A 27,479-nucleotide genomic window follows, 5' to 3' on the forward strand; every position below is an offset into this window, starting at 1 on the left:
ATTGGGGCAAATGAGATATGACAACAGGGATGTTGGAAAATTACTTATTCACAACGATGTCGTTTTGAGTCTCCTCGCTTCACCGTCCAGTTCCGCTTGTTAATTTAACTTTCGATTTCATCGTCTTTCATTGTTTTCCTCTAACTATACCTATAGCCTTAAAAAAGCACTTCCAACTGTTTTTTCAATATCAATTAGATTTTTACTAAAAATTTCACCGTGCTTCTAATAAATCCTTTTAACAAAAGCCCTTGCCAAATGGAACGCATTAAGTTGGTCTAAATTAATTAATTGGAAATTAATGAACTAGCAAACTAGCTATCGCCTGTTGGAAAGAGATTAATAACCAGATTTATCGTTTTCTATATTCATACATCACCAACTACCCAAAAGAACCTCTCTAGTTGATAAGAACAAGTGTCAATTCAATTAATTAGCATAATCCCATGCTTATTGAATTCAGAAACGTAAACTTTACTAGTGATGTGGTTTGGTTTATAATATAATATGTAAAACATCCGCCGAATAATTCAAATCAAAGCAATTGGAAGTTGGACTCGGGCCTATAATTTATGAGAGTTTGACTTACAATTTCGTCATCCATTTGTTGTTCTCTTCTATATTCTTAGGATTAAGCCAACCATGTTAGACAAAATAATATATCTCCAAGTGACGCGAGGATCATGCATGACTGCATGTAACTTAACTTCATTAAACTATATTTTTCGAAAAGATTTAATATTGACAATGGTTCTGTAAAAACTCAATGATATGAATTTAGCTATTTCATGTTCAACCACCCCAAATATTAATTTAATTCGAGGATATTAACTTGACCTAACATCTCACGACGCAAGCTGATTGTATTCGTATTACACCATGTCATGCTCTTTAACTTAGTCAAATAAAAAGGGAATTGTTATTGGCATTCCAAAAATCTCATTCTACACTCCAAATTTTCTATATTAGGAAAGAAAAATACACTTGTGTGGAGTGTAAAATAAGATTTTTAGTGTGCCAATAACACTTCTCAATAAAAATAGTATCGCACAAATGGTTTTAGGCACAATTATATTTGTGTCTTGTTTCTATATTTCACATTAAAAAAAAAAGAAAAAAAAAAGAAGAAGAAGAAGAATATGCACATTTTCAACCTTTGTGCGTGCAAAATTTTTCAAGCATGAGAAAACTAATACAACAACAGCAAAGCTTTATTTCAGATATGAGCTTTATGAATCAGAAAACTCCACTGCGATAGATTTTTTTAAAGTTTTTTTTTTCTCCATAAGTATACATCTTAACCCCGATAAGTGGCCATGTGGAAAAGTGCGAACCACAATTCGCTAAAAATACACTTGTGATGAGTGTAAAATGAGATTTTTGGAGTGTCAATAACACTTCCCAATAAAAATAGTATCGCACAAATGGTTTTAGGCACAATTATATTTGTGTCTTGTTTCTATATTTTTGTCACATCCCCGTCCAGGCCTCCACCACATCCTGGGCTCGACTCCACCGTAAAAAGAGGTTTTGTTTCATTTTTCAGTAGGTCACCCATCATGGGATTGCCCTCGCGCGCTACTCGCTTAATTTTGGAGTTCCGATGGAACCCCGAAGCCAGTGAGCTCCCAAAAGGCCTCGTGTTAGGTAGAGATAAGAATATACATATAAGGCTTACATGATCCACTCCCCAGTGCGATGTGGGATGTTACAATTTCACATTAAAAAAAAGAATATGCACATTTTCAACTTTTGTGCTTGCAAAATTTTTCAAGCATGAGAAAACTAATAAAACAACAACAAAGCTTTATTTCATATAATAGCTTTATGAATCTGAAAACACCACTGTGATAGATTTTTTTAAAGTTTTTTTTTTCTCCATAAGTATACATCTTAACCCCGATAAGTGGCCATGGGGAAAAGTGCGAACCATATCTCACTAAAGAAAAAATCGAAGGTCCTGGATTCGATACTTTGTAAGTTGTGGATCAATGAAATTCTTAACTAACCTTCTCTGAATCTAAAAATGATAAATAATCGTGATTCGCCACCAGTTATTCGCCTTTCAAAAAAGTAAAAAAAGAAAGAAAAGAAAAGTATACATAATACATCTTTATCCATATGTTGACATCTTCCTTTTGTTTTGGCTTAAACCCTTGGAAAATGCCTTCCTCGGTTTCTTTATTCTATGGTTTGTGGCCATTATTTAATTAAGAGACGGCTTGATGATAATGAAGGGGAAATGTTGACTTTGGGGGAGCTCAAAACAACTTATTTCCACGTGTCACTCCTCTAGAATTACAACTGCCCCTTTTGAATTTTTCAGACCTTGTTGAATTTAGTACAAGTCTTTTGGAACCCTACAAAAGGAAAAAAACAAACTTTAATCAAGTTTAGTTAATATAACTTTTAGCAAAATATGATTGTGTTGTCCAGGGATACATCTGCCACCAAACTACAATCCTGAGTTATAAATATAATATAATTTTGCGGTACAACTATTAACGGATTCTAAATTTGATTGGCATCAAAGTGAATCAAAATCTCATAATTATTAAAAATTTATATAACTTGTTGTGATACAACTACATATCAACGTTTTGAATTTGATTGGCACCCATTTAGATTAACATCTTTAATTACATAAAATTATTGTAATTTATTAATTTTATGATACAACTAAAAATTGAGAGGCCTTGAATTCAATTGGCACCCGTTCGAATTAACGTCTCATAATTACCGTACTCTACGGTTTTTTATTGTCATCAAATGGTAGGATTTGAAAGGTGATTATATCCATAAACAGATTAAAACCTGAATGATTCTTTGTTCCGGTAGTATCTAGTATGTGTTGACTTTGGCAAACCCTAGGTAGACCAAAAGAAAAATCCGATTTTATTGAAAATAACTTTAACGTGGGCAATTGGCAACCACACCCCACTCTTCACGTTTTTTTTTTTTTTTTTTTTTTTTGAATTTTAATATTATGGAACCTTCTTCCAGTCGACAAACTAGGCCGCCATCGGAAACTTCTCTTTCACTTTGACAACTTCTCAATTTTTCAGTCTTAATCAATTATTAATTAAGCTCATAAGCCTGTTGATTTAATACATAAATAATCCTTTTAATTTTCTTTGTTTGGGTTCTAAGAAATCTTCGAAACCCTTCAAACTTTATCTATATAGAGAGAACCTAGCATCATTAGAAACACCAAGCCCCTTCACATCTTCACATAAACCTCCCTCCCTCCCTCCCTCCCTCTCCCGCCATCTCTCTCTCTCTCTCTCTCTCGCTCTCTCTCTCTCTCTATTTGAAAAACTGAAACAAATGGCTTTCTCTAAGTCCATAGCCTTTTTAGCTGTGCTTCTGGTAGCGCTGCCCATCGCTGCTTTCGCGGACTGGCCGTATAACTTAGCTCCTACTATTGCCGGTAAGCACTTCATTTTATCTCCGAAACAGAATTTTTTTCAAACTTTGTCTGTGCCTCACTATAGGCTCGACAAACAAAGAGAAGAAGTTTATGAACGACAGATATAGTCTCTTTATATATAAGAGAAATTAGGTTCTCATCCTTCCTTTTACTACTCCATTGATTAAAATCCTATTCATTTTCAATTTTTGATCAAAGTCCTTGGGTATTAATAACATCATTAATTATTTCAATAATAAAATATGTTTTTATTTCTAAATATATTCATTTAATGTTAAAAATGTTACAATTAGTATATTTGCACTTATGACTAAATTTTTTATCATATATTTTTAGTTTTAGTTTGTACCCGTTTTTAATTGTAATTATTTTTTAATTTGTACCAATTTTCTTTTCAGTTTTAATTTGTACCCATATATTAATTTCTTTTTGTGCCCATATTTTTTAAAGTTTATTTGTATTTGTACCCATATATATATATATATATATTTTTTTTTTTTATTTGCACTTTTTATTTTTGCTAAATGTACCCATGCTAATTATATGTACCCATTCATGTAAAACTTTTTAATCTTAAAATGTACTCATTCTTAAATATACCAATTTGTTATATGTAAAATGTACAATTTTTTTTATATAAAATCTATTCAATTTTTTCTAATCCATTTTTAAATTTATATGGGTACATTCTTTTTTCATGGATTTTAAAATGTATCCATGTCAAGTTTAATCAAAGAAATTTAGTAATGTTATTAAGCCTAGTATCTCTTTCTTTTTTCTTTTTTTTCTTTTTTTTTTTGTGATTTTGAAGAATGTACCCATGTTTTGATACAATTAATTTTTTGGTTAATTTTGATGACTGTACCCATGTTTATATACACACACAATAGTATATTTTTATTTTAATCCCACAAGTTATGGTTTTTTTTATTTAAAATCTCATTTATATAAACAACTAAAATTTCTAATTTTTAATTTAAAAAAATATAGTAACGTACATAGAAATAAATTATCACATTAATTTTAAGGACCTTGATCAAAAATTAAAAATCAACAAGGTTTCAATCAAAGAATATTCATAACTAAGAACTGCATCTAAAGTCTCCCTTATATATTTATATGTTGGTTTCTTTCTTCTTACGCATCTTCTTCTTGTTACAGCTCAAATATGTGATCAAGTTGAGTGTGGAAAGGGAACATGCAAGTTTGATATAAACGAACCATTAGGTTTCACTTGCGAGTGCGACCCTAACTGGAAGCGAACGCGTGATGGTGACGATGATATGAAGTTTCTCCCCTGTGTCATCCCCAACTGTAAGTTCTAATTCTCTCCCTTTCGAATAAAACTTGAGGAGCGAGATTCCGTTTTGCAGGATGTCACTTAGGATCGATTCTAATTTTTCGTCTTTCGCAGGCACACTGAACTACAACTGCCAGCCCGCTCCACCTCCAGTTCCTCAGAAAGAAGCCCCTCGCAATTTGTCAGCCTTTGATCGTAATTACCACTAAGCCAGCTCAATTATCTCATCCATTAATTCACATAATTAAATTAATCACTTGGTTATTGTTACTAATAACTCAAAATTTTGGGGTTTAAACAGCTTGTTACTGGGCTTACTGCGGAGAAGGTAACTGCGTAAGGAACAGTACATACCATTACACCCCCATATGTGAATGCAAATCCGGCGCCTCTAATCTTCTCAATGTCACATTATTCCCCTGCTACAATCAATGTATGAACTCTAACTAATTACTTGTTTTAATTCTGGTTTAAAACATAATTAACAAACTTTCGAGAAGCTGGAACAAGTGACAGGAACTCTATTTTTTTTGTAATCTTTCAGGCACGCTTCAGAGTGACTGTGCGAGCCTCGGAATTAAGGTTGCAAACGCAAGTTCCTCCCCTACTGGCTCTGTGAATAACAGTAGTCAAGGTGAGACTGAAATTTGTTTGTTCTTTTTGGGTTATCAAATTTTGAACTTAATCTTAAGGCAAACTAATTAAAAGCTCGTTCGATAACCATGTCATTTTTAGATTAATTTTTTAATTAATTTGCTTGACAATAAAGATCAAGACTTGGTCAAGGGGCTTGAGGTTTCAAAAGTTTACATCTCTTCGTAATTAACTATGAAAATAAAGCGTAAAATCTACAACTCAGTCATGTTGAGCACACAAATAACACAATATGTTGACCTTTTTGTTTTTTCCTTTTTTCCTCTCGTTTTCCAGCTACGTCGTTTTTGCCCGGAAAGTTCCAGTTGATGGCCGTAGCGATGGTGTCTGTGGGTCTGATTCTGAGGAAGTAGGGTGCAAGAAACCGCCACGGCCGAGATTGTGCATTACATTTGTTCTTGTTTGATCATACTATAGTTTCACTCACTTCACATTCATTTTTTTGTTGTAACATTACTTTGATGTTTCCCCAGTTCATCAGTTTGTATAAAGTCAGTTTGTGTAAATAAATCGACGCAAGGTCATAGCCCGATGACTGTTATATATTGCACTTATATACAGATTTTTATGAACCATCCATATGTTGACATCTTCCTTTTGTTTTGGCCTAAACCTTTGGAAAATGCCTTCCTCGGTTTCTTTTTTTTTTTTTAGTCCTAAAAAGTAAATTTCATTAATCCGAAATAAGGTTACAGGCTAACACCGAGAAAGGCAAAATAACTCAACATTGGAGGGAAACAGATAAATAAAATCCCATCCCAATTAAATAAACAAAAACGAAAACCTAAATCCCTAATCATCGACCGTAGAAAACAACGTTCGCCGCTGTCACCGCCACAAAAGTCTTGCCAATAGCTACCTAAGCAGCAACACTAGAGAAAACAACCAAGTGGTGAAATCGACCAAAATAACACCGCACAAAAGTACCAAACCTGCAACCAAATGCACATCAAGAGATAGTCACCAGATTCAAATCTCATTTACTAATTCCTGCAAATATATACAAACACAGTAACATATGGATAGAAGGTGAGGCTAAGGATATGTAAAATACCCTTAGTTTGGTCATAGCTGCAGAACACTTGGCCTCGAGGGAATTTCGGTGTGCTGGTTGGGTAAGGGAAAGTGAGGGAGGAAAATAAAGCTGACAACCATATCCGAATTATGGAGTCCACAAATCAGAACAAAAGATGGGGTGGGGATGGATTACGAGGAAGGGAGGTAGAGGAAAAAAGTGAGGGGAGGTGGAGTTTGGAGGTGGATTGTATACCCTCCCATTTCCATGCTCTCCTCATGCCCTCTTATTTGTGTGATCACGGTTAAGCCACGTCAATATTTTATATTCCTATTATTTTTTATTTTATTATTTCTATAAAAAATTAATATAAAATATTAACGTGACTTAACCGTAACCACACATAATAGAAGGATATGAAAAAAATATGGAAATGGGAGTGCAGACAATCCACCTCTTAGAATTTTGGGTTTGGAAAGTAGAAGTCAGAGGAGAGAGGAAAGGGCGGAGAGAAGGGACGTGAAGCGCAAAATTTGGTTAAGTAAGAGACGGTTTAATAAGGGACATGTTGACTTTGTTGGGGGCCTAAACTTCTTCCACATCTCACTCTTCTAGAATTACAACATCCCCTTTTGAATTTTGCACACCTTGTTGAATTTAGAACATGTCTTTCTGTGCAAAAGGCAAGAAAGAAACTTTAATCAAGTTTAGTTATGTAATTTATAGTAAAATACGATTAGGATTAGGTCATCTTTAATCATACTTATTGTTCTGTACAACAATACATTTGCCCACTACACTATAATACTAAACAGCAAATATAATATGATTTTGTGGTACAAGTATTAACGGGTTTTGAATTTAATTGGCACCAAAGTCAACCAACATCTCATAATTATTGAAAATTCATATAACTTGTTGGGTTTATGATACAACTAAAGATCACTAAGTCTTTGTTTTGTCTAATCTTTAATAATTTGATTAATTTTAGATAATAGTAAATAGAAATAGCGTTTGTAAGGAGTCTATTGAAACTAAGACATATAAGCATGCCTTCTATCCACACAAGAATAAATGAAGTTATCTTAAAATACCTGCTAGTGGAGGAAGACCACCTAAAGATAAGAGACATAGGGCTAAGGAGAGCCAAAAGAGGATATAATCCTGCATAATTTTGAATGTTATCAATTCTGTTACGTAGATCAAATGATATAATGCGAACAAAAGTTTTTAAATTCATGCAATTTGATTAACACCCGGTTAGATCAACATCTCATAATTACATATAATTCTTGTGACTTGTTGATTTTATGATACAACTCAAAGTTAACAGGTCTTGTATTCGATTATCATCCGTCCGCCAGCCTCTCATAATTACCAAACTCTATGGTTTTTTTGTTGTCATCAAATAGTAGAATTTGAAAGGTGATTATCTCCATAAACTTGGAGATCAAAACCTGAATGATTCTTTGTTCAAGTTGTATCTAGTACGTGTTGACTTTGGCAAATCCCAGGTGGACCCAAAGAAAAAAAATCCCATTTTATTGAAGATTACTTTAACGTGAGCAATTGGCAATTATAACCCCTCTTCACGTTTTTTTTTTGAAATTATGGAACCTTCTTCCAGTCGACAGACCAGGCCGCCATCGGAAGCTTCTCTTCCACTTTGATACCTTCACAAATTTTCAGTCTTAATCTCATATTAATTATGCTCATAAGCGTGTTGATTTAGTACATAATTAATTCTTTTATTTTCTTTGTTTGGGTGCTAAGAAATCTTCAAACCCCTTCAAACTTTATATACATATGTAGCCTACCATCATCAGAAACAACATCCCCTTCACATCTTCACATAAACCTCCCTCTCTCTCTCTCTCTCTCTCTCTCTCTCTCTCTCTCTCTCTCTCTCAAAAAAAAAAAAACTGATACAAATGGCTTTCTCTAACTCCATGGCCTTTTTAGCTGTGCTTCTGATAGCGCTGCCCATCACTGCTTTCGCCTGGGACTTGCCGAATAACAATACTATTGGCGGTAAGCACTTCATTTTCCTTCCGAAACATTTTTTTTTTAAACTTTGTCTGTAACTCACATAAGCTCGACGAACAAAGTGAAGATGTTTAGTTGGTTTCCTTCTTCTTACACATCTTCTTGTTGCAGCTCAAATATGTGACCAAATTGAGTGTGGAAAGGGAACATGCAAAGCCGATTTAACCAAACCATTAGGTTACACCTGCCAGTGCGACGCTAACTGGAAGCGAACGCGTGACGGTGATGATGATATGGAGTTTCTCCCCTGTGTCATCCCCAACTGTAAGCTCTAATCCTCTCCCTCTCAAATAAAATCTTCAGAAGCGAGATTACGTTTTGCAGGATATCACTCATGATCGATCGATTCTAATTTTCGTGTTTTTGCAGGCTCATTGAACTACAACTGCCAGCCAGCTCCACCTCCAGTTACTCAGAATGATGTTCCTAACAATATATCCGTCTTTGATCGTAATTACCACTAAACCAGCTCGATCATCTCATCCGTTAATCCACAATTAAATTAATCACTCGCTTCTTTTTACTAATAACACGTATTTTCGGGTGTTAAACAGCTTGTTACTATGCTTACTGCGGAGAAGGTACATGCGTAAGGAACAGCACATACCATTACACACCCTTCTGTGAATGCAAATCCAGCGCCACTAATCTTCTCGACGTCGCGGCTTTTCCCTGCTACTATGAATGTAAGAACACTAAATAAACTTGTTTTAATCCTGGTTTAGAACATACTTAACTAATTTCAAGAAGCTGGAGAAAGTACTGGGAGCTCTAATCTTTTCGTAATCTTTCAGGCGCGCTTCAGGCTGACTGCGCGAGCCTCGGAATTAAGGTTGCAAACTCAAATTCCTCCACTGACAATAGTGAAGGTGAGATTGTTTGTTCTTCGTTTTGGGTTACCGAATTTTAAACTTAATGTGAAGGCAAACTAATTAAAAGCTCGTACGATAACCATGTTGTTTTTAGATTAATTTTCTAATTAACTTGCTTAACAAGAAGGATTAAGACTTTGTCAAGGGGCTTCAGGTTTCAAAAGTTTACATCTCTACGCAATTGACTTTGAAAAAATAGCATAAAATCTACAACTCAGCCATGCTGAGCACACAAATGACACAATATGTTGACCTTTCTTTCTTTTTTTTTTCTTTTTTTTTTTGGCTCCTCTCGTTTTCCAGCTACGTCGTTTTTGCCCGGAAAGTTCCAGTTGATGGCCGTAGTGATGCTGTCTGTGGGTTTGATTCTGAGGAAGTAGGGTGCAAGAAACCGCCACAGTCGAGATTCTGCATCACATTTGTTCTTGTTTGATCATACTTTAGTTTCAATCACTTCAGATTCATTTTTTCGTTGTAACATTGCTTTGATGTTTCCCCAGTTCATCAGTTTGTATAAAGTCAGTTTGCTTAAATAAAACGACACACGGTCATAGCCCGATGACTCTCATATACTGAATTTGTATACAGATTTTTACGAGTACAGTAATTTTATGAACCATCTATCATTGACAGAGCAGATTTTCGACAAGTATTGTATGGCTTTCTAAGCTACACAGACACAGACACAGACACTAACATACACCGGGTAGATATAGATTTCTTGACATCATAAGCAAATCAACTTTCCACTACAAAGGAAAAGATTTTACAAGTCGATAAAATCCACCCTCGTGAAACAATTAGAACTGATGCAATCAGCATAAGAAATGAAGACAAAGAAGTCATACACGAATCAAGAATTTCATTAGAACACTTCCAAAACAATGGAAAAGCTTTTACACGTTGATCAAACCTGCCATCACCAGACAATTAGAAGAACAGATGCCATCAACATAAACAGAACACAACCAATAACATGTTCAAGTTATAAATACGCCACTCAGGTTGCAACCGAAATCATATTGCAGGTTCTGTATGGTTTAGGCTTCAAGTTAACTGGTAACACATGGTAATCCAAGCATTGAGTAGAGGAGTACCATTGAGCGTTTACTCCATAACTTTTTAAGATGCCATTGCAAAGAGAGAGCCATTAACCACTAATATAAGTGGTTCACCGATCGATACTCAGTTCATTTTCGAGTAACATTGATCACAAAAAGCTACCAAGTTTAAATATCAGTTCAAAAGAAACGTTGTTGAAATTTTACCTATTCTGGAAGACGAACTGAAACGCGGGAATCACTTGACCCTCGAAAGCCTCAAGAAAAGTGTGGGTTACATTTGATGGAGTCAGTTCTCAGTATACTCTCCTAAAATTATACAGAAACGGGACTGCCAATAACTCAAAATATAATAGCAGAAGTGTGTGCTAAGAATCTAAGACAATAACGAGGTCCATTCGGGTGACTGAAAATCGCAGAAGCACGAAGGTAATTCATTTCACATTATTTCACAATTCACAATTCCATCATTCTTTAGTATCATTAGTATACCACTGGTCGAAACCGCAATGCTCAACAGACAATAAGACTATCGAATGCAGAATTTTCGACAAATTTCCCATATCACCAATCTAAAATTACACCAAAGCAGCTCAATTTCACCAGTAAATACTGAACAACAAGAAGCAAGTACCAAAACCCCCCAAAAATATGGAAAAAAACAGAGTACTGAAGGAGATTCCAAATACTCACCACCACCGGAGAACCCGAAAAAGCCAATCACTTGGTCTTCACATCCACTCCATCCGTGCCGGCTATGATCACCGCCGTCGCCATGTCCAAGAACAACCCATGTTCCACAACCCCTTCAAATTTCAAAATCTCCTTTCCTGCCGCCGGCCCGTCTTTAATCGGAGTCTGGAAGTACAAATCCACAATGTAATTGAAGTTATCAGTCACATAAGGCTTCCCGTCGCCGTCGGTCCTCAATTTCGCCTCCACCCCTTCTTCCTTAAACAGCTCCTGAAGCCTCACCAAGTTGTACTTCCAGCAGAACTGCACCACCTCCACCGGCATTGCCAGCCCGCTTCCGCCGAGCCCAGTCACCAGCTTCGTCTCATCCGCCACCACCACAAACTTCTCCGACGCCGCCTCCACCATCTTCTCCCTCAGCAAAGCTCCGCCGCGCCCTTTGACCAAATCGAGATTTGGGTCGACCTCATCGGCGCCGTCGATCGCCAAATCGATCTTCGGGTGGTCGTCGAGCACCGAAAGGGGAATACCCAACTGGCGAGCTTGGTCCTCCGTGCGCTTGGAAGTCGGGACTCCGACGATGTCCTTCAATTCGCCGGATTTGAGAAGCTCCCCGAGCTTGGAGACCACGAAGGCGGCAGTGGAGCCGGTTCCGAGGCCCAGGACCATACCTGATTTGACGTACTCGACGGCCTTGTCGGCGGCTAGCTTCTTGAGGTCGTCTTGAGTGAGGGCGGGGACCGTGCGGGCTTTGACGGACATGGGTCTGTAGGAAGAAGGCGAGCGCATGTTAGGGGATTTGGGGGTGCGCAGGAAAAGGTGGGTGGCGGTGGAGGCATTGTGTGGGGAGAGGAGGGATAGGGAGGAGGAAGCCATTGAAGAAGCGGTGAGTGCAGGAGAGGAAGATAGAAGAAGGAGAATTGGAGAGGAAATTAGAGGTGGGTTTTGGTCGCTCTGTTTTTTGTTTGTTCGTTTCCTCTGCTTTCTTGTGAGCTCTGTTTTTTTGTATTTTCAAAGGTTTATGCTTTGGATATACAAAATGTGACCTTTTTGGGGGTGGGTGGTTGGTGGTGGTGGCTTGCTATTTGGTTTGGTTGAGATAAGAGGTTGTTGGTGAGGATTAAGGGTTTTTCTTTAGCAGTCCGTCTTTTAAATAATTTTTATTTTTAGAGACAATTTTTATTATTTATTTCTAACCATTTAGTAGTATTGGACTATTAAAGAAAAATTGGAGGAGCCAACTTAGTATTACAGTCTAGTAGTATTCATATTCACTTTTAAGTGAAAGGTTGTAAGTTTGATTCTCGCTAAAAGGCGAATTTGAACCACATTATTGCTAGTCAATTGTGATGTTAAGCTCACCTCTCTTCTTTAGTGTATATAATTTCGTTTGTTTAAAAAAAAAAATGGAGGATTACACATATTTTACCTTTGATTAGAGTTTCAATATAATTTAAGTTTGTACTTTAAAGTCAGTTAATAATATTTATTCTTATTGTACTTTTTCTTTTAAAGGAAAAAAAAGAATATTTTCTCTCTAAAGTTTGAATATTCAAGTTCCTTGTTCTCCTTTGATTTATTTGATTTGAATGATATAAATGAACAAGAGTACGTAAAAAAAAGTGGGTGTGAAAATGGCTTCCTGTGAATGTAAGTCCATGGGGTTGAGTTTTACACCTTTGAAATTTAGGTGATTTGAAAAGGAGGTAAATTAGTTAATCATATATTTTCTTAACAAATAATTGTGTCATTAGAATAGAAAGAAATATCACAAATGGCCCTTAACCACAGTGGTGGAGAAGAGTATTGGTTTTGCACCACGACGTGAGTTCAAACTCTGTCGGCTCTCTAATCTAACATATCTATCGTTTGACAAAAAAATAAGAATAAAAAGAATTATATGTTTTACAAGAAGAAGAATAGAGGGCAGATATGTTGAAATTTAATTCATTGGAACAAAAATTAGATTCAATGGATTTGGGGGTGCTAAATTTCAATTTGTGTATATTATATTTATCTTGTTGGAGTGATTGTTTTGTTACCATCTGTGATTCAAATCTATAAGAATTGAGTGCTGACCACCTGCTCCCACAACTAGATCAGTACTCACCAACCAGATAGCAAGAACACAAGAACCTTATTTATTTATTTACTTATTTTTGTTGAATAAAGTAATTGTTAATTTGCATCAAATTTGTGTAAGTATAGTATAGAACCCTATTTACAAAGTATATGGGAAAACCAAAGTCAACTACAATATTTGCATGGCTACATGTTTCATCTCAACATAAACCGTTTTGGAAGAGAAAGAAAACATCTAATCTGAGAAATTCTTTAGTTCGAACGTCTTAGTATGATAACCTGACACAAGACAGTAGGATTTGTACCAGACTAAGAAGGTGGGATTGGAAGAAGGGGGTTGGAAGGGATCAAAATAGATAGAGTAGTTGTAGGTCATCTCCAACCGAATGAGGGCTAAATGGCTCACTTTAATCCTATGATCTTGCAAGAAATTATATTTTAATGAACAATATCAGACCATATTTTATTTCATCTCTAATCGAGGGGGCCAAAAGTTCATAGACCAAACATAATTTATTATTTTAATTAAATTAATATGGTTACTTAAATTAAACTACCATATTAAAATAAGGGTTTCGGACATATTTTGAGTACAATTTGTCGCCAAATGAATAAGCTTCCAGATTTCCTATCTTTATGTCATCTTAATAATTTTTCAGATAGGATTTCGAGTGACACGTGTCGCTAACGTGAGTAACTCTTCATATTTATTATATTTATGTAATCTCAATAATTTTTCGGATAGGATTTTGAGTGACATGTGTCGCTAAAGTGAGTAGCTCTCCAGATTTCTTATCTTTATGTAATCTTAATAATTTTTTGAATAGGATTTTGAGTGTCACGTGTCGAGATGTAATTGGTTGTGCAAATTTTAGATATGATTCTTATCTACGTGGCACTTCTTATCTTCAGCTTCCAATGTTGATAAATTGGCTGGATATTGGGGTAGAATTCACACACCTCCAAACACCTTGACTTGTTTGAGAACTACCCTTGACACTATCTTCTAATACCCATCTATAAGCCTTGCAAAGATCTTCATCTTCTTTTTGGGTCCATACCCTTCCTTTCATTGCAGATGTGACCATTTGAAAATTATTGAAAAAAATTAAAGGAAAGATTATTGGAAGAGGTAAGGGAATAGAATGTGAAAAATTAAAATAAAATAAGGTAAGATAGTATGGAATGGACCGAATGGTGAAAAGTATGTGAGAAATGGTGTATGAATGGCTTAGGTATTTATAGGAAAACAATTAATTTAAAAAAAAAAAAATCAAATTCCAACAGTAACATGACGTCAGCTAGCCATTGCTAGCTGGCTTCATGCTGACGTCAGGTAACCGTTGGCATTCAAATGGGCTAAGTTGGAAGGCTAGCAAAATGTCAAGCTTGACATTCTGGCATTAGAGGGTTGGCAAAATGGTAAGGTTGGCAAAATGTTAGGCTTGACATTCTGGCGCTGGAAGGCTGGGCTTTAGGGCTAGTGGGCTAGCTGCTTTTGGCCAGCTCTTTGGTCCGTTCTCCCATTTTTGGCTGAGTAGGCACCACGAGCCCTTTGGGCTAGCCCTTGGTTAGGGACGATTTTTGTGTCAAAACGGGCTATTTTTAGCCCTATGGCCCTTTGGCCATGTTGGTTGGAGATGGCCTTATATATCGATAGATGAACAATTATGTGGTGTGGTCGTTTGGGTTTAAGAATTTTTCCACTCTAAGACACACCTACTTGCCACTTAATGATATGATCGAGTGATATTTCTTTCAACTTGTAAATAAAGATATTTAATTTCAACAGTCATAAATGAAGAGTATAATACGAACATATAAAAAAAACATGATTTAACTCTAAATCTACCTATTAAAAAATAAAATATTTTATTTTATTGAAAAGAGAAAAGTAAACATATAGTAAGAAAAAAAACTTACATAAAATAATTTTATCATCGGTCGCGTGACATTCCTTGTTCAATAATACACTTGTTATATGTAAGTTTTTAATTTATCGTCGGTCGTGTGACATTCCTTGTTATAGAGTTTTTGGGTGAATTTTGAGTTAAATAATTTTTTAAAATTATTTTAGCCGTTGGATTTAAATTTGGGTTGTTAGATTTTTTTTTTTTCTTACCGTTAAATTTGATTATATTCGATTTCAGCCGTTGGATTCAATAATATATAAATATAAAATTTAAAAAAATTGAATCTAGGCCGTTGGATCAACCAACAACTTGTTGATCGCGATCGTTGAATCAAACTAGCCGTTAGGGTGCATGGGGAACGTGGCCGACAGGCCCATGTGGGTAGGGCCCTCACTGTTTGAGAGGTCACGCGTCTGGGTAGTGGGTTGGGGGGGGGGGGGGTTTGGCGCACAAATGTCGGGTTTCACTCAATTTGATGGGGCTTACACCGAATCCTGAGCTAATTTTTTGGCGGAATTTGGCCTGAGTTTGACATTTGGCTTTTAGTCCAAAGATTTAGATTGGGTTTTTTTTTGGGGGGGGGGGAATAAATGGGGAAATTTGGCAAATAGCCTAGGGTTGGGTTTGGTTTAAGACCATCTCCAACCCTTGGGCTAAAACTTAAAATTTTTAGCCCAAAAAATTTAGGTTTTAGCCAAGAAACAGTTTTTCTCTTCCAACTCTTCAGGTCTAAATTTTTTAGCCAGAGATTATTAAAGAATAAATTTAGGCTAATTTTTTCCTTTTAAGATAATTTTTTTTTAAAATTATGTACACTATGATAATTTAATTTTATGAACATTTGAACCTAAAAATATTTAAATTCTGATAAATATTAAAAAATCACTAAATTTGGTTGAATTTTGAGTTAAATACTTTTTAAAATTATTTTAGCCGTTGGATTTAAATTTGGGCCGTTAGATTTTATTATATTCGATCTCAGACGTTGGATTCAATAAATTCTAGAAGACATGCCTATGTGGGTGGGGTCTCGCTGGTAGTGCCCACACCATTTTCTGGACTAAATCTAAAGGGAATTTGGCTTTTGTTTGGTTTTGAGCTTTTAACCTACACATTTAGAATAAATTGAGTTGAGTTTGGAGGGAGATTAAAATCTAAAAAAAATAACATTTAGTCCATGGTTGAGTTTGGTCAAAGTAGTAAACCTGCATCTCTTCGGCTTCGGATTCAACTGACCCAATATATATAGCTTTCGTACCCCAAACTCCCATCTCTCTCTCTATATCTCTCGTTCCTGTCGTCCAAATTTCAACTCAAACTCTCAATATCGTCAACCATGTCTGCCGAATCAGCTAGTGCAATCCAAAGAAGCCAAGTAAGTAAAACATCCACTTCCCAATTTCCCTTTTCTTCTTCTGGGTTCGTCGCTAAAAGTAAAAACAACATCCGAAAATTGGTGGGAAAAAGTTTGAATCTGGCATCTGGGTTTCTCCTAAAGATCAAAACCCAGTTTTTGAATTACCCAATTTCTTTCCCGGCCCAGAGAATTCCAAATTCTGATCCTGCAGTACGACACTGCTTTAAGGCTTCTAATTTTGTTTTTGGGGCAGGTTGATCTATTGGACTTCATAGATTGGTCTGGTGTTGAATGCCTCAACCAAAGCACTTCTCACTCTGTTGCCAACGCTCTCAAGCAGGTAAATTTTATAATTGTTCACTCTGTTTTACTTGTTTTTAATCTTTTTTACCTGGAGAATTATTTGTTTTGTTATTGTTTCTTGGATGTAATTTGATGGGGTTTTGTTAAATGATTGTTACGATTTACGATTAATACTGTGTGGTTTCAGTTTTTGTGTTTTAATGATATAGTTCGATTAGTACTTGAACATGTTTTGGACTGGATGTAACGGGGAGTTTTACTTACTCACTCTTGTGGATTAACGATTAGGGTTATAGAGAAGATGATGGTTTGAATCTGGAGAGCGATGCGGATGAGCAGCTTTTGATTTATATACCTTTTCTTCAAGTCGTAAAACTACACTCTATCACCTTCAAAGGGCCTGAAGACGAAGGTAGCATTCAGTGTTTCTTAATACAGTTCAGCTGCATGTGACCTTGAATGTTTCTTAATAAAATTCAGCTGCATGTGACCGTGCTTGCTAAATTAATCTTGTTAGTGCTATGCTTGAATACACTGATATGCTTTGATCTGAATGCATAGGCGACTGTTCTTGAAGGTCTTATATGTTTACACTATTGATGTTGCGTTTCTTTGATTTTCTTGGCACTTGCTTCTATCTTTCGTCTTAAAATCTTATAACAGCGGAGCCGTCCCAACATATTTTATTTAGGGTTCACAGTAACAATGTATTTGATCTCTTGTCATAGTCACTCTTTTACGGTTTATAAGGACAATGAAAGTTTTGATTATACATAAATAGATGTTTTTGTAACCATGGAGATTAAGAAGCTACCGATCTCAACCAAAATGCAAAGGGATCATGTTTTTTCTTGTTTGGTGATTGTAACCCAAAAATTGGTGTAAGGTCATTGTATTTTAAAAAAAAAAAAATATCAGCCTAAACAGCAACTACTAACTGAGTGAACACGAAAGTTGATAATGGAGCATTTTTTGGGCTGCATATCATAATTGTTATCGCACAAAGTTTTCTTCTTTACTGGAAAACCATTGAAAAGGTGAATGTTTTCTCAATGTTGGCATTGTTCAAGGTTATATTACAGGAACGGGAATATGAGTTTTTAACAGTAACTTCCCCTGAGAAAGATGGTTTTCCAGCCGTCTTGGCTTTTATACCACTTTGCTTCGTCTATGTTTTTTCATTTTTCTTTTCTCTTTACTTGACCTCTTAATTAACCAAATTGTAGTTTTCATATATAGGTTTTATCCTGAAATTTTTTCTTTGGAACGATTTATGAAATGATGTTTGATACTGTTCTAACCTTAAGAATGATATTTAGGTCCTAAGACTGTGAAACTTTTTTCAAACAAGGAGCACATGGGATTCAGGTATTATTCTGCGACAAGTACCTTCATCGATCGTGGATAAATGCATTCAGTTTAATTGATAAATGCATTTCTTATTGATTATGGCAGCAACGTCAATGACTACCCAGCAAGTGACACCATTGATTTATCCCCTGATAATTTGAAGGTTAGGATTCTGTAACTATGACATCTACGATGTGATTCTTTTGCTTGGTGAAGCCAATTCAGCGATGCATATTTGGAAGAGTTCTGTGTTATATTTGATGTTATTTTTATACGTTACAGGGAAACCCAATGGTTTTGAAGTATGTCAAGTTTCAAAATGTTCGCAGGTATCTTTACTCAAACCTATTTTCTGTTCATATACTAGTTTATTTGCTCATCTGATTCAATTGAAAGTCATTATATTTGTTTCAGCTTGACTGTTTTTATCGAGGACAATCAATCTGGTTCAGAAAGCACAAAAGTTCAAAAGATTGTTCTTTGCGGAACGACGTAAGTTTCTATTATTCCTCAATCACATTACATTGGTCTACATTATGTTGATTTGTACATCTGACATGTGACCGAATTTCCATTTTGATAACAGTATCGACGTATATTACATGCTGTACGTATCTGATGACTTATTCATCGTGTTATGTAGGGTGGAAACGACAGACATGAAGGGCTTGAAGAAAATTGAGGACGGACACTGAAGAAAGAGAGACAAGTAGTAGAAGAATGAACAAATTGGATCAACCAAATTTAAAAACCATAGTGATCATCTAGCAACCCTATTTGGTTTATGTTGCATATTATATTTAAGGATTATTATCTACTTTCTGTTGGGATTTTTCACCGTACTTGTTACACTATCTCAAGGTCAACGCATACCACAAGTCTTTTTAGGGACTTACTCTCTCTTCAGTTTTTCACATTGATGTGTCACGTGAGATATTTTATCTCCCTTGGCTTTGCTGCGCAATTTGACTAGAAACTTTGCACTTCTCTCTCAAAGTATATTTATGAAAGAAAAAAATTATGAACAGATGGTAAAATTAATAAAAAGAAATGCACCAGCCGGGAATCGAACCCGGGTCTGTACCGTGGCAGGGTACTATTCTACCACTAGACCACTGGTGCGAGTATGTCGGATTCAGCGATCCCTTAGATATTGAATGCAGAATAGAGGAACTGAAAAAGAAACTAAACTGGATTTGTCCTCAATTGCAAAATGACCCATTGGCAATTATTTTATTAATTTTGTTTAACACTGCCTATAATAATCAAATGATAAAAAATGAGAGTCATTCCTTGTGCAAATTCAATAAAATGGCAAACCGTACAACATCGTTTTTATCGTGATTGGGTAAGTATTTTTCATTGCCTGATTTCCAGGTGTGTAAAATATACTTAGGAAGATTTGTAACCACAAAAGAAACATGAAATATCGAGCAAGTTAAACTCACTAGCATGGAAACAATGAGCTCCAGGTGCTATGTAACAGATTTTACATCGATCGAAGTTGAAGAGAATGGAAATGTTACGAGGACTCACCCGGGATAGGTACAACATCATTTCCTTGGTGGAGAATCCATGCTAGTGCTAGTTGAGCAGGAGAGCACGCGTGTTTTTTACTGAGGATTTCTACTCGATCGTACGTGTTCTTGTTCTTGTCTAAGTTTTCTCCTATGAACTGGGCCTGTGAGGTCTTGCAAAACGAAGAAAAACAAGGTTTCAATAGGAATCTTGTGGATGCAACGCTTTTAATGATTACGCGAGCTCTGTTAACCCCGAGTGTTATTCCACAGGACCAACATTTACTTTTACAATGGACTGAGGAGACGAAATTACCACATAACTATTTGCAGAAACACTTTCAACTACACCTTTGCCACCGAAAAATCCACGACCAAGTGGACTATATGGAACTATTCCAATGCGAAGCTCCCCGCATGCGATAACATTGAGAAAAATATTTCATAAACACTACGAGATCATCTTCAAAAGCATTCCCTTTTTTACTTACGGAAACGGAGTTATGGAAACAATTCATGGTAACAGTTTTGCATAACTCAGAGTTTCAGATTGGATTTTGAACGTACCTGCAAAGTGGAACAATATCTTCCTCAATATCACGAGTCCAGAGGGACCACTCGATTTGTAGAGCTGTGATCGGATGAACTGTGTGCCCTCCTTACTGTGTCCGGGCTGGCTTCAGATAACCCGATAAACTTTACTTTTCCTTCTTCCACTAGTTTCTTCATCTCATGCATCTAAGCTCCACGAAAAACATAGGTATCTAAGCAATTTTTATACAAGTTTGGTGCTTAGTGGATTGAGGAAGAGAATGACGTTCAGTTTCCTCAATAGGCACCGAAGTGTCCACCCGGTGGTAATAGTACAGATCAATGTAGTCCACATCAAGACTTTTCAAGCTCCCCTCGCAGGATGAGCGGACATACTCAGGAGTTCCCTTCGCTGAAATAATAGGAGGATCCGCCTGTCCAACAATACCAAACTTTGTAGCTACTTGAACTTTCTCCCTTGGCAACTGCTTCAAGGCCTAAATTAAGCAAACGTTGTAGTTAGAATTACAGAATATACAGCATGTACGGTAGCTGCATATTTCTGCTCCTTCATCCAAAACATACTACGAAACACCGAGACATACACAATTAGCAAATTGTCTGCTACTTCACAATTTATATCTATCATGCATGCATCAAGGCTGTATACGTTAGACCCCCAACTCTCGCAAAACAGGGAGCCTTGTTGGCTTGGGGTCCCTTTTTAAGCATGCAGGCAGTAAATTCTAAGTTAAGTAACTTCATAAACTCGCGAGTGGAAATATATACCTTCCCAAGAAGAATTTCATTCGCATGAGGTCCGTACACATCGGCTGTTTCAAAGAAAGTGATTCCTTTATTGACATGTTTTATTATCGCGATACCATCAAAATCGGCGACAGGGGAGTTGTAGATCCCACTCAGGCCCATGCATCCAAACCCCAGTTTTGAAACCTGATTAGCAAAGGGTTGTTTGATAACCATTTCGTTTTTAATTTTTAGTTTTCAGTTGTGCAACAAATCAGGATCAAATTAGCAGAAATATATTCAAAAAATTGAGCATCCTTCCAACCACAGAAAGTAAGCATCTAAATCAAACTCTGCAACAAAGGTTAACCTCGAAATTCTGATGAAAGGGAGCCTAGAAAGCATTGAAAGTGGCAAAATGTTTAGGCCTAGTATGGAGTCAAGGATTGGATTGAACTAGATAACTTAGTAGACTGACTGGATTGATCACGAGGGAAACTTATCCCTTCTAATTCCCACGAACATTATAGGATTAGTAGGGATAGGTTTTCTTCATGACTAATCTATCTTCCTCAAACGAGTTATCCAATCCAATCCACTCATTGACCACAAACGAGCCTTCTTTTACAAAAAAAAACTGGAGATCAGTAAACTTTGAGCATACTGTGATGAGTTATATACTACACAACCAAACATAATATTCACTAAACTATCAATCATTATATACCTCAAATCCACAGTTTCCAAGTTGAACTCTTGGAATCTGTATTGCCATCTCCTTAGCCATACTATTCCCCTCCTCTGGAAATAATGGTTTTGTTTTGTTTTTTTTACCTTCAGAAAAACCCAAATCAGAGAATATTTATATATAGAGTATTTGAAATTAACAGAAGATTTTGCGCAAAACCAAGTTTAATGATGTTCTATGATTTATAAAGCCGACCCCACTTAATAGAAAAAGACTTTATTGTTGTTGTATTTGAAATCACAAACCGCTGAGCATTATTAGCCTAAATAATAATAAGAAATTGAATCAAAGATAGGATGCCATCACTAAGTGATTTTCACTTGCAGAAAAGTCCAGGAAAATATATAAATATTGTTGGGATTTGATCCCAACAGTTGAGTCAACTATACTAACACTCCCTCCAACCTCAAGCATCTAACTTTCATTAATTTGATCAAAAAGTGTTGGTCCGTTTGTACAATAACAGAAAAATTGCTACTTTGTGATCGAAAGGTCAGAGAGTTGAGTTGCGGAAATAGCTTCCTTGCAAAGCAAAGATAAGGTGGGATACAATAGACGTCCCTAACCCTCGCAAAATAGGAAACCTTGTGGTTCGGGGTTTATTTGCAGCAAAGATTAATTATGCAAACTGGGCAGCTGAAGAATGATTTTTGTAACATGAACAATAAAGAAAAGGCGGATTGAAAAATTTGGTGTTGCAAAATCTAATATGTGATGTTAGATATATTTTATTTCAAGTCCTTGGCTGGCTGCCCAATTTGTTTTCTGTAAAAAAACAAAACAAAACAAAACAAAAAAGATGGTAAAATAAAAAATAAGAAATGCACCAGCCGGGAATCGAACCCGGGTCTGTACCGTGGCAGGGTACTATTCTACCACTAGACCACTGGTGCCCACCTGTTGGTTTCAGCTCCCGCCAGAGTATTGTATGTACAAAAAGTGGAGTAAGAGGGGCTGAAGAAGAAATTAAACCGAATGTTGTCCTCAATTGCAAAAAGACACGCTGGATATTATTATCAAGTAGTCAGATAAGACAAACGACTCCGGGGTCGAATTGAAAATATTCAAAAATACATAATGTCTTTTCTACCCTTATACAAGACGTAAAAGGCAAGGGCATTTTTGACTATCTAATTTTTTTTATTTTATTTTTGAAGTACAAGCATGAGTTACGACCATGTTGAAACATAAAATACAAAACCTTAGCACGAGGAACAGGCGCCCATGTTTCTTTCGATCTTGCTTTATCGTTGTTTCTTGTGATTATTATATTCATGCAGTGTATTTTCTAATTAAAAGAAGACAAATTTTATTTTTGATACTCACGTTTGAGTTATGGATTAAATACTTTAGGTTATCTTATGCACTTTCTTTGAGTGTTTTTTCTTTTTACTTTTCGACTTGGGTTATCGATTAAACTTGATAGTTGTGATTGTATGTGTAAATTTAGGGTAGTGCTATTCACACATTAATTTTTACTTTTCACACACTCTTTTCAATTTTCGACTATCAGATTGAATGAATAGAAGAAGATTAATGACAAAAAATTAACAAATGTGTGTGAGAAATAAAAATAGGTGTGTGAATAACACTTTCTTAAATTTGTAGCACTTAATTACATGGACGTTTCCAATTTCAAGCCTCCAAGTGGAGTTGGGAGGCCATGGATAGAGCATTAGAGCTTTTGCCTTAGGTACTATAGGTACGAGTTTTCTTTAGAGATCAGACGTCCTTCCTTCGTTAAAGATTTAGTCTATTAACAAGTTGTCGGTATAGTATATTATATACAGTGTTCTAAAAATGGGCCTAGACGGCAGTCTAGGCGCTTGGCGACGGAGCCCCAATTCGATTTGGGCTAAATCATTCAGGTAAGGCTGGAAGGATTTAGGTGGCTGCCTAGGCGTCTTTAGGTGCTCAAGGCGGCCTAGGCGGCGGTCGATGCAACTGATTCTCACTGCAAATCTCCCCTCGCATCCGCACGATCCACCACCCACAACCCAAATCTTTAAACCTGTGCTCTCGCACCCAACATCAATCGATGAACCCAAGTAAATTGAGAATATACAGGGATGAACAATACACATAATCCATTTGTTGGGTTTTACTGTAGAGAGAGAAGAGGATCTGTTGAAGAGAAGAGAGAGAGAAAGAAGAGAGAGAGAAATTGAAAAAGGGAGGAAGAGAAAGGCATAAATGCTTAAAGCCTAGAGCCACTAAACAAATGATGGTTGATTGGGACTAGCATTAGAGAAAGGATGTGGAAAATGAAAGGTCTATTGGTTTAATTGAAAAAAGGGCTTTTCTTTCAAGTTCGTCCATTTTGTGGCCCACTATTTTGTTCAAAGAAAAAACAAACTAGGGCCACTATTCTTTGCACAAAATTGAAAACAAAAAGTCCTAAAATTATACACATATACTCATATTTTATAATATATATTGTAAATTTATGTAAATCCGCTTAGGCGGTAACCCGCCGCCCAACTAGCGTCTATTATTTTTTAGAACGTTGATTATATCTATCAATAAGGTTAGTATATAACATGTCAATAGTAGAATGCATTATTTTGTTATCAATACAAAATCCGTTATTTAACAAAGAACAAAAGTTTTGTGTTGAATTACTATTATAGGTACCGTGAATACAAGAAATGAAGCAGACACATTGGCGTTGAAGCCAAAACATCATAGTCTTATTAATACACACATACAAGAGAATCGAATGCATAAACAAACATTCAAGTTGGTATTTTTGCAGGTGTATTTGCAAACTTCCATGAGCAGCTAAGGAAAACGTCACTAATTCTTTCCCCTGCCGCTGTGTTGACAGGTACCGCATCAGAAATCTCTTTCACATCTTCTTCAGCGAGTGTCACTCTGAATGATCCGATATTACTATCGAGATTTTTTATCTTTGTTGTTCCTAAAAGAACACAATAAGATGTAAGTATGCTTAGTTTTTAAGTTTATTCAAAACAAAAAAAGAAACCTGCAATTGTTTTTTTTTTTTATCCCAAAAACCCCTTTCGTTTGTTTCTACATTCCTATCCAGAAAGAATGAATTGAGTTCGTGCAATTTGCCATTCTTCCAATTCAACGACTAGGCGTATGCTCAGAACGAGCAAACTGGAGGAAAGCTGGGATTGTGAAAAATGGTCGGTTTAATTAGTAAGTTAATACCAACGTACCAGGGATTGGTACCACACCATCACCTTGGCTAAGAATCCAAGCTAGGGCAACTTGTGCAGGGCTGCATCTGTGCTTTTCGGACAACTTTTGTACGTTGCCAAAAATGACCTTGTTTTTCTCCAAGTTGTCTCCTGTGAAACGAGGATGGTAACCTGACGCCTGATAACAAATTGATTAGCCATCAAATAACCATGTTTAGTCGCATAATTTATCAAATCACAACTCCCTTACCAGAAAACTTGTAGGTAGACTTTCGACAACTCCCCTGCCACCGAAAAATCCACGACCAAGCGGGCTGTATGGCACTATCCCAATTCCAAGTTCCCTACAGTTCCAACAAACGCGACAAAATGTTAGCACATTGATCGTTAATTTTTGTGATAACACTTTTTATGGCTCTTTTATCAAAGGATTATGATGCGGGAACAATCAACCAGAAAAAATGTAGTTACCTGCAAAGCGGGACAATTTCTTCCTCAATTTCGCGAGTCCAAAGCGACCACTCTATTTGTATAGCTGTGATGGGATGAACTGCATGAGCCCTCCTTATTGTGTCCGGGCTAGCTTCCGATAATCCAATGTACTTTATTTTTCCCTCTTCAACCAACTTCTTTAGCTCCTCCATCTGCCCTTACAAAAATAGTAAGCAAGCGAGTAACGAAAAAAATGGAAAAGAGGCTTCACATTGCACTTCAAAAGTCGGGGGAAAATTTGTAACACTTACAGTGTCCTCTATGGGGACTGTTGTATCAATCCGGTGTTGATAGTAAAGATCAATGTAGTCCACGCCGAGGCGCTTCAGGCTAGCCTCACAGCAGGAGCGGACATATTCAGGAGTGCCATTTACAAGCACCTGATTTGGTTGAATTTTTACGATACCAAACTTCGTAGCCAACTGAACTTTGTCTCGTGGCAACTGCTTCAATGCCTGGAGTTAAACCGATTGAAGACAACGTAAATGATCGACCAACAATAAAAGAATACGAATCCAGATTATGCAAGGAGCCATCGCTCGCCGCACAAGGCAAATCAAACTTGGAATTATGGAAAAGACTAATTAGGGATTAAGGAGCAGAGTTTACCTTTCCAACCAAAACTTCATTAATATGAGGTCCATAAACATCTGATGTATCGAAGAATGTAATTCCCTTATCGTATGCATGCTTGATGATCGATATGCCAAGCTCTTCGGGGACTGGATCATCGTATAATCCGGTAAGCCCCATACACCCAAATCCCAACTTGGAAACCTGCACAACAATTGAATTCACAATTTCCATTTTGCAACAAATCAATGCGAATTAATGCTACTTTTTATTCGGGGGGAAACAAAAAACATAACCGATTCGCAGAAACGATAAGCTAGAGTAAAAAAATGTGAAATCGTTTCACCTCGAGTCCCTGAGTTCCGAGTTGCACTCTTGGAATTTGAACTTTCTGCTCCTCCGCCATTCTTCTTTTTCTTCTTCTTCTTCTTCTTCTGTGATCTTGCTGCACTCTTGGAACTCTTTATTTCACCTGTTTGGTGAAGTGAGAGCGAATTTAAAGGCGTTTTACGCACTAAACTTCATGTCATCATGGCTTACATCAGTATCTCTTTGAGATCACTGCGTGTGTCATTAGTGAACAATGATCAAGGAACTAAACTAATACTAACTATTGAGTATTATATCAAATGTTAATTGGAAGTTTGTTAGTGTCCTAACTTATACTAATATTATACTAAAACCATATCCCTAATTGCGTGAAACAATAAAATAATCTCTCTTATTGCATATAATTTCACACTCATGTGGCTGCTGCGTGGAGTCCAAATCTTCCTTTCCAAATTTCCCAAGCCACGGAGTTTTGGGTGTAAAAAATTTGAACTCTGCTGTGTATAAGTCTAGTATAATATAATGTGAAATGGAATTTAAGGTTAAATTTTCATAACAGTTTCCGGGGTAAGTAGTCCCCGGATCTTTGTTTTGTTAATGAGCGTTATAATTTCGAAATGGAAATTACACTTAGAAATGCTCTTACAATGTTGTTGAAATTACATTACAAATTACTACTTAAAGTTTTGGAAAAATGAACATTTATAAGGTTCACTAGCATTAAGTGACGATATGGACAAATATTAAAGCATGTTTTCACTCTCGTGTCATCTATGGAGCTTTGAATCTCCAAATCGATACATTTTAACTAAGCAAAGTTACAATTTAACTTGGATAAAAGATGTGGTTTTGAATTAGAGTTCAAAAGATTGCGATTGGTGAAAACCAACTTCAACATTCGTCCAACTCATTATTTAATGCTAATAACGTCATCACTTAGTGCTGGCAAAGTCCCTACTTAACACCGGCAATCTAACAAATGTCTAAATTTCAAGATATTAAGTACTTGTTTGAAATGTTTTAAAATGTTGAGATTAATTTGGAATCACCCGAAAATTTTGAGATTTGATCCGTACTAACCCTTATATTTCCTAAACACAGAGAATTAAGAATTAGAATAGTTTCAATATCAAGTAAATAAACAGCGGAATAAGACACGAGTCCAAGTTTGTGAAGAAAACTAAGCCCAAGCCCAAAACATTAAAATAGTCCCTAAGAGCAAGTTCAGCCTTCCCAAATAGGCTAGCACAAAGTCCTCCAAAACAGCCTAGCCCCCCAAAAACCCACTTCCACCTAGC

The 27,479-nt window shown here is 36.3% G+C and overlaps 5 protein-coding genes, 1 long non-coding RNA gene, 2 other non-coding genes and 1 pseudogene across 8 annotated transcripts; 3 read left to right on the top strand and 6 right to left on the bottom strand.

The window, feature by feature from the left end:
• Positions 1-3,279: 3,279 nt before the first annotated feature.
• On the top strand, positions 3,280-9,885 carry LOC137723120 (uncharacterized). The gene is made up of 7 exons (XM_088693080.1): positions 3,280-3,298; positions 8,316-8,430; positions 8,557-8,709; positions 8,815-8,895; positions 9,000-9,131; positions 9,240-9,314; positions 9,621-9,885. The coding sequence occupies exons 2-7, from the start codon at positions 8,331-8,333 to the stop codon at positions 9,695-9,697; spliced, it is 618 nt and encodes a 205-aa protein (XP_088549206.1). The 5' UTR covers positions 3,280-3,298; positions 8,316-8,330; the 3' UTR covers positions 9,698-9,885.
• On the top strand, positions 3,288-5,959 carry LOC137723698 (uncharacterized). Its single transcript, XM_068462890.2, has 6 exons — positions 3,288-3,430; positions 4,592-4,744; positions 4,845-4,925; positions 5,032-5,163; positions 5,275-5,364; positions 5,661-5,959. Exons 1-6 carry the CDS (start codon positions 3,328-3,330, stop codon positions 5,735-5,737), a joined length of 636 nt encoding a protein of 211 aa, XP_068318991.1. The 5' UTR covers positions 3,288-3,327; the 3' UTR covers positions 5,738-5,959.
• A 277-nt stretch (positions 9,886-10,162) lies between the features above and the next one.
• LOC148697652 (uncharacterized) lies at positions 10,163-10,688 on the bottom strand. Its single transcript, XR_015961875.1, has 2 exons — positions 10,586-10,688; positions 10,163-10,230 (listed from the first exon to the last, which is right to left on the bottom strand). It is a non-coding gene; the product is annotated as an uncharacterized LOC148697652 (long non-coding RNA).
• A 93-nt stretch (positions 10,689-10,781) lies between these two features.
• On the bottom strand, positions 10,782-12,204 carry LOC137723121 (putative ribose-5-phosphate isomerase 3, chloroplastic). Its single transcript, XM_068462289.2, has one exon. It carries the CDS (start codon positions 11,945-11,947, stop codon positions 11,099-11,101), a length of 849 nt encoding a protein of 282 aa, XP_068318390.2. The 5' UTR covers positions 11,948-12,204; the 3' UTR covers positions 10,782-11,098.
• Positions 12,205-16,254: 4,050 nt separating this feature from the next.
• Positions 16,255-18,967, top strand: LOC137722699 (PITH domain-containing protein At3g04780). The gene is made up of 8 exons (XM_068461764.2): positions 16,255-16,441; positions 16,677-16,763; positions 17,015-17,138; positions 18,046-18,094; positions 18,182-18,239; positions 18,359-18,405; positions 18,491-18,568; positions 18,720-18,967. Exons 1-8 carry the CDS (start codon positions 16,403-16,405, stop codon positions 18,769-18,771), a joined length of 534 nt encoding a protein of 177 aa, XP_068317865.1. The 5' UTR covers positions 16,255-16,402; the 3' UTR covers positions 18,772-18,967.
• On the bottom strand, positions 16,375-21,658 carry LOC137722201 (putative aldo-keto reductase 1; annotated as a pseudogene).
• On the bottom strand, positions 19,128-19,198 carry TRNAG-GCC (transfer RNA glycine (anticodon GCC)). Its single transcript has one exon. It is a non-coding gene; the product is annotated as a tRNA-Gly (tRNA).
• A 783-nt stretch (positions 21,659-22,441) lies between the features above and the next one.
• TRNAG-GCC (transfer RNA glycine (anticodon GCC)) lies at positions 22,442-22,512 on the bottom strand. Its single transcript has one exon. It is a non-coding gene; the product is annotated as a tRNA-Gly (tRNA).
• A 1,695-nt stretch (positions 22,513-24,207) lies between these two features.
• LOC137723562 (perakine reductase-like) lies at positions 24,208-26,321 on the bottom strand. The gene is made up of 7 exons (XM_068462761.2): positions 26,198-26,321; positions 25,888-26,055; positions 25,530-25,733; positions 25,258-25,430; positions 25,037-25,130; positions 24,805-24,964; positions 24,208-24,539 (listed from the first exon to the last, which is right to left on the bottom strand). Exons 1-7 carry the CDS (start codon positions 26,255-26,257, stop codon positions 24,355-24,357), a joined length of 1,044 nt encoding a protein of 347 aa, XP_068318862.2. The 5' UTR covers positions 26,258-26,321; the 3' UTR covers positions 24,208-24,354.
• Positions 26,322-27,479: the final 1,158 nt, after the last annotated feature.

Source organism: Pyrus communis, chromosome 4, assembly GCF_041283825.1.
Source record: "Pyrus communis isolate YQ-2024b chromosome 4, ASM4128382v1, whole genome shotgun sequence".
Classification (NCBI taxonomy): Eukaryota; Viridiplantae; Streptophyta; class Magnoliopsida; order Rosales; family Rosaceae; genus Pyrus; species Pyrus communis.

Bases quoted from the DNA above. Each gene is read 5' to 3' on its own strand.
- LOC137722699 (XM_068461764.2), top strand. From the start codon at position 16,403: ATGTCTGCCGAATCAGCTAGTGCAATCCAAAGAAGCCAA. The intron at 17,139-18,045 runs GTAGCATTCAGT...AATGATATTTAG, and splicing joins CAAAGGGCCTGAAGACGAAG to GTCCTAAGACTGTGAAACTT. The intron at 18,240-18,358 runs GTTAGGATTCTG...TATACGTTACAG, and splicing joins TATCCCCTGATAATTTGAAG to GGAAACCCAATGGTTTTGAA.
- LOC137723121 (XM_068462289.2), bottom strand. From the start codon at position 11,947: ATGGCTTCCTCCTCCCTATCCCTCCTCTCCCCACACAATGCCTCCACC.
- LOC137723698 (XM_068462890.2), top strand. From the start codon at position 3,328: ATGGCTTTCTCTAAGTCCATAGCCTTTTTAGCTGTGCTTCTGGTAGCG. The intron at 3,431-4,591 runs GTAAGCACTTCA...TTCTTGTTACAG, and splicing joins CTTAGCTCCTACTATTGCCG to CTCAAATATGTGATCAAGTT. The intron at 5,164-5,274 runs GTATGAACTCTA...GTAATCTTTCAG, and splicing joins ATTCCCCTGCTACAATCAAT to GCACGCTTCAGAGTGACTGT.
- LOC137723120 (XM_088693080.1), top strand. From the start codon at position 8,331: ATGGCTTTCTCTAACTCCATGGCCTTTTTAGCTGTGCTTCTGATAGCG. The intron at 8,710-8,814 runs GTAAGCTCTAAT...GTGTTTTTGCAG, and splicing joins CCCCTGTGTCATCCCCAACT to GCTCATTGAACTACAACTGC. The intron at 8,896-8,999 runs GTAATTACCACT...GGTGTTAAACAG, and splicing joins CAATATATCCGTCTTTGATC to CTTGTTACTATGCTTACTGC.
- LOC137723562 (XM_068462761.2), bottom strand. From the start codon at position 26,257: ATGGCGGAGGAGCAGAAAGTTCAAATTCCAAGAGTGCAACTCGGAACT. The intron at 25,734-25,887 runs GTAAACTCTGCT...GTTTAACTCCAG, and splicing joins ATGAAGTTTTGGTTGGAAAG to GCATTGAAGCAGTTGCCACG. The intron at 25,431-25,529 runs GTAAGTGTTACA...TTGTAAGGGCAG, and splicing joins CAGTCCCCATAGAGGACACT to ATGGAGGAGCTAAAGAAGTT.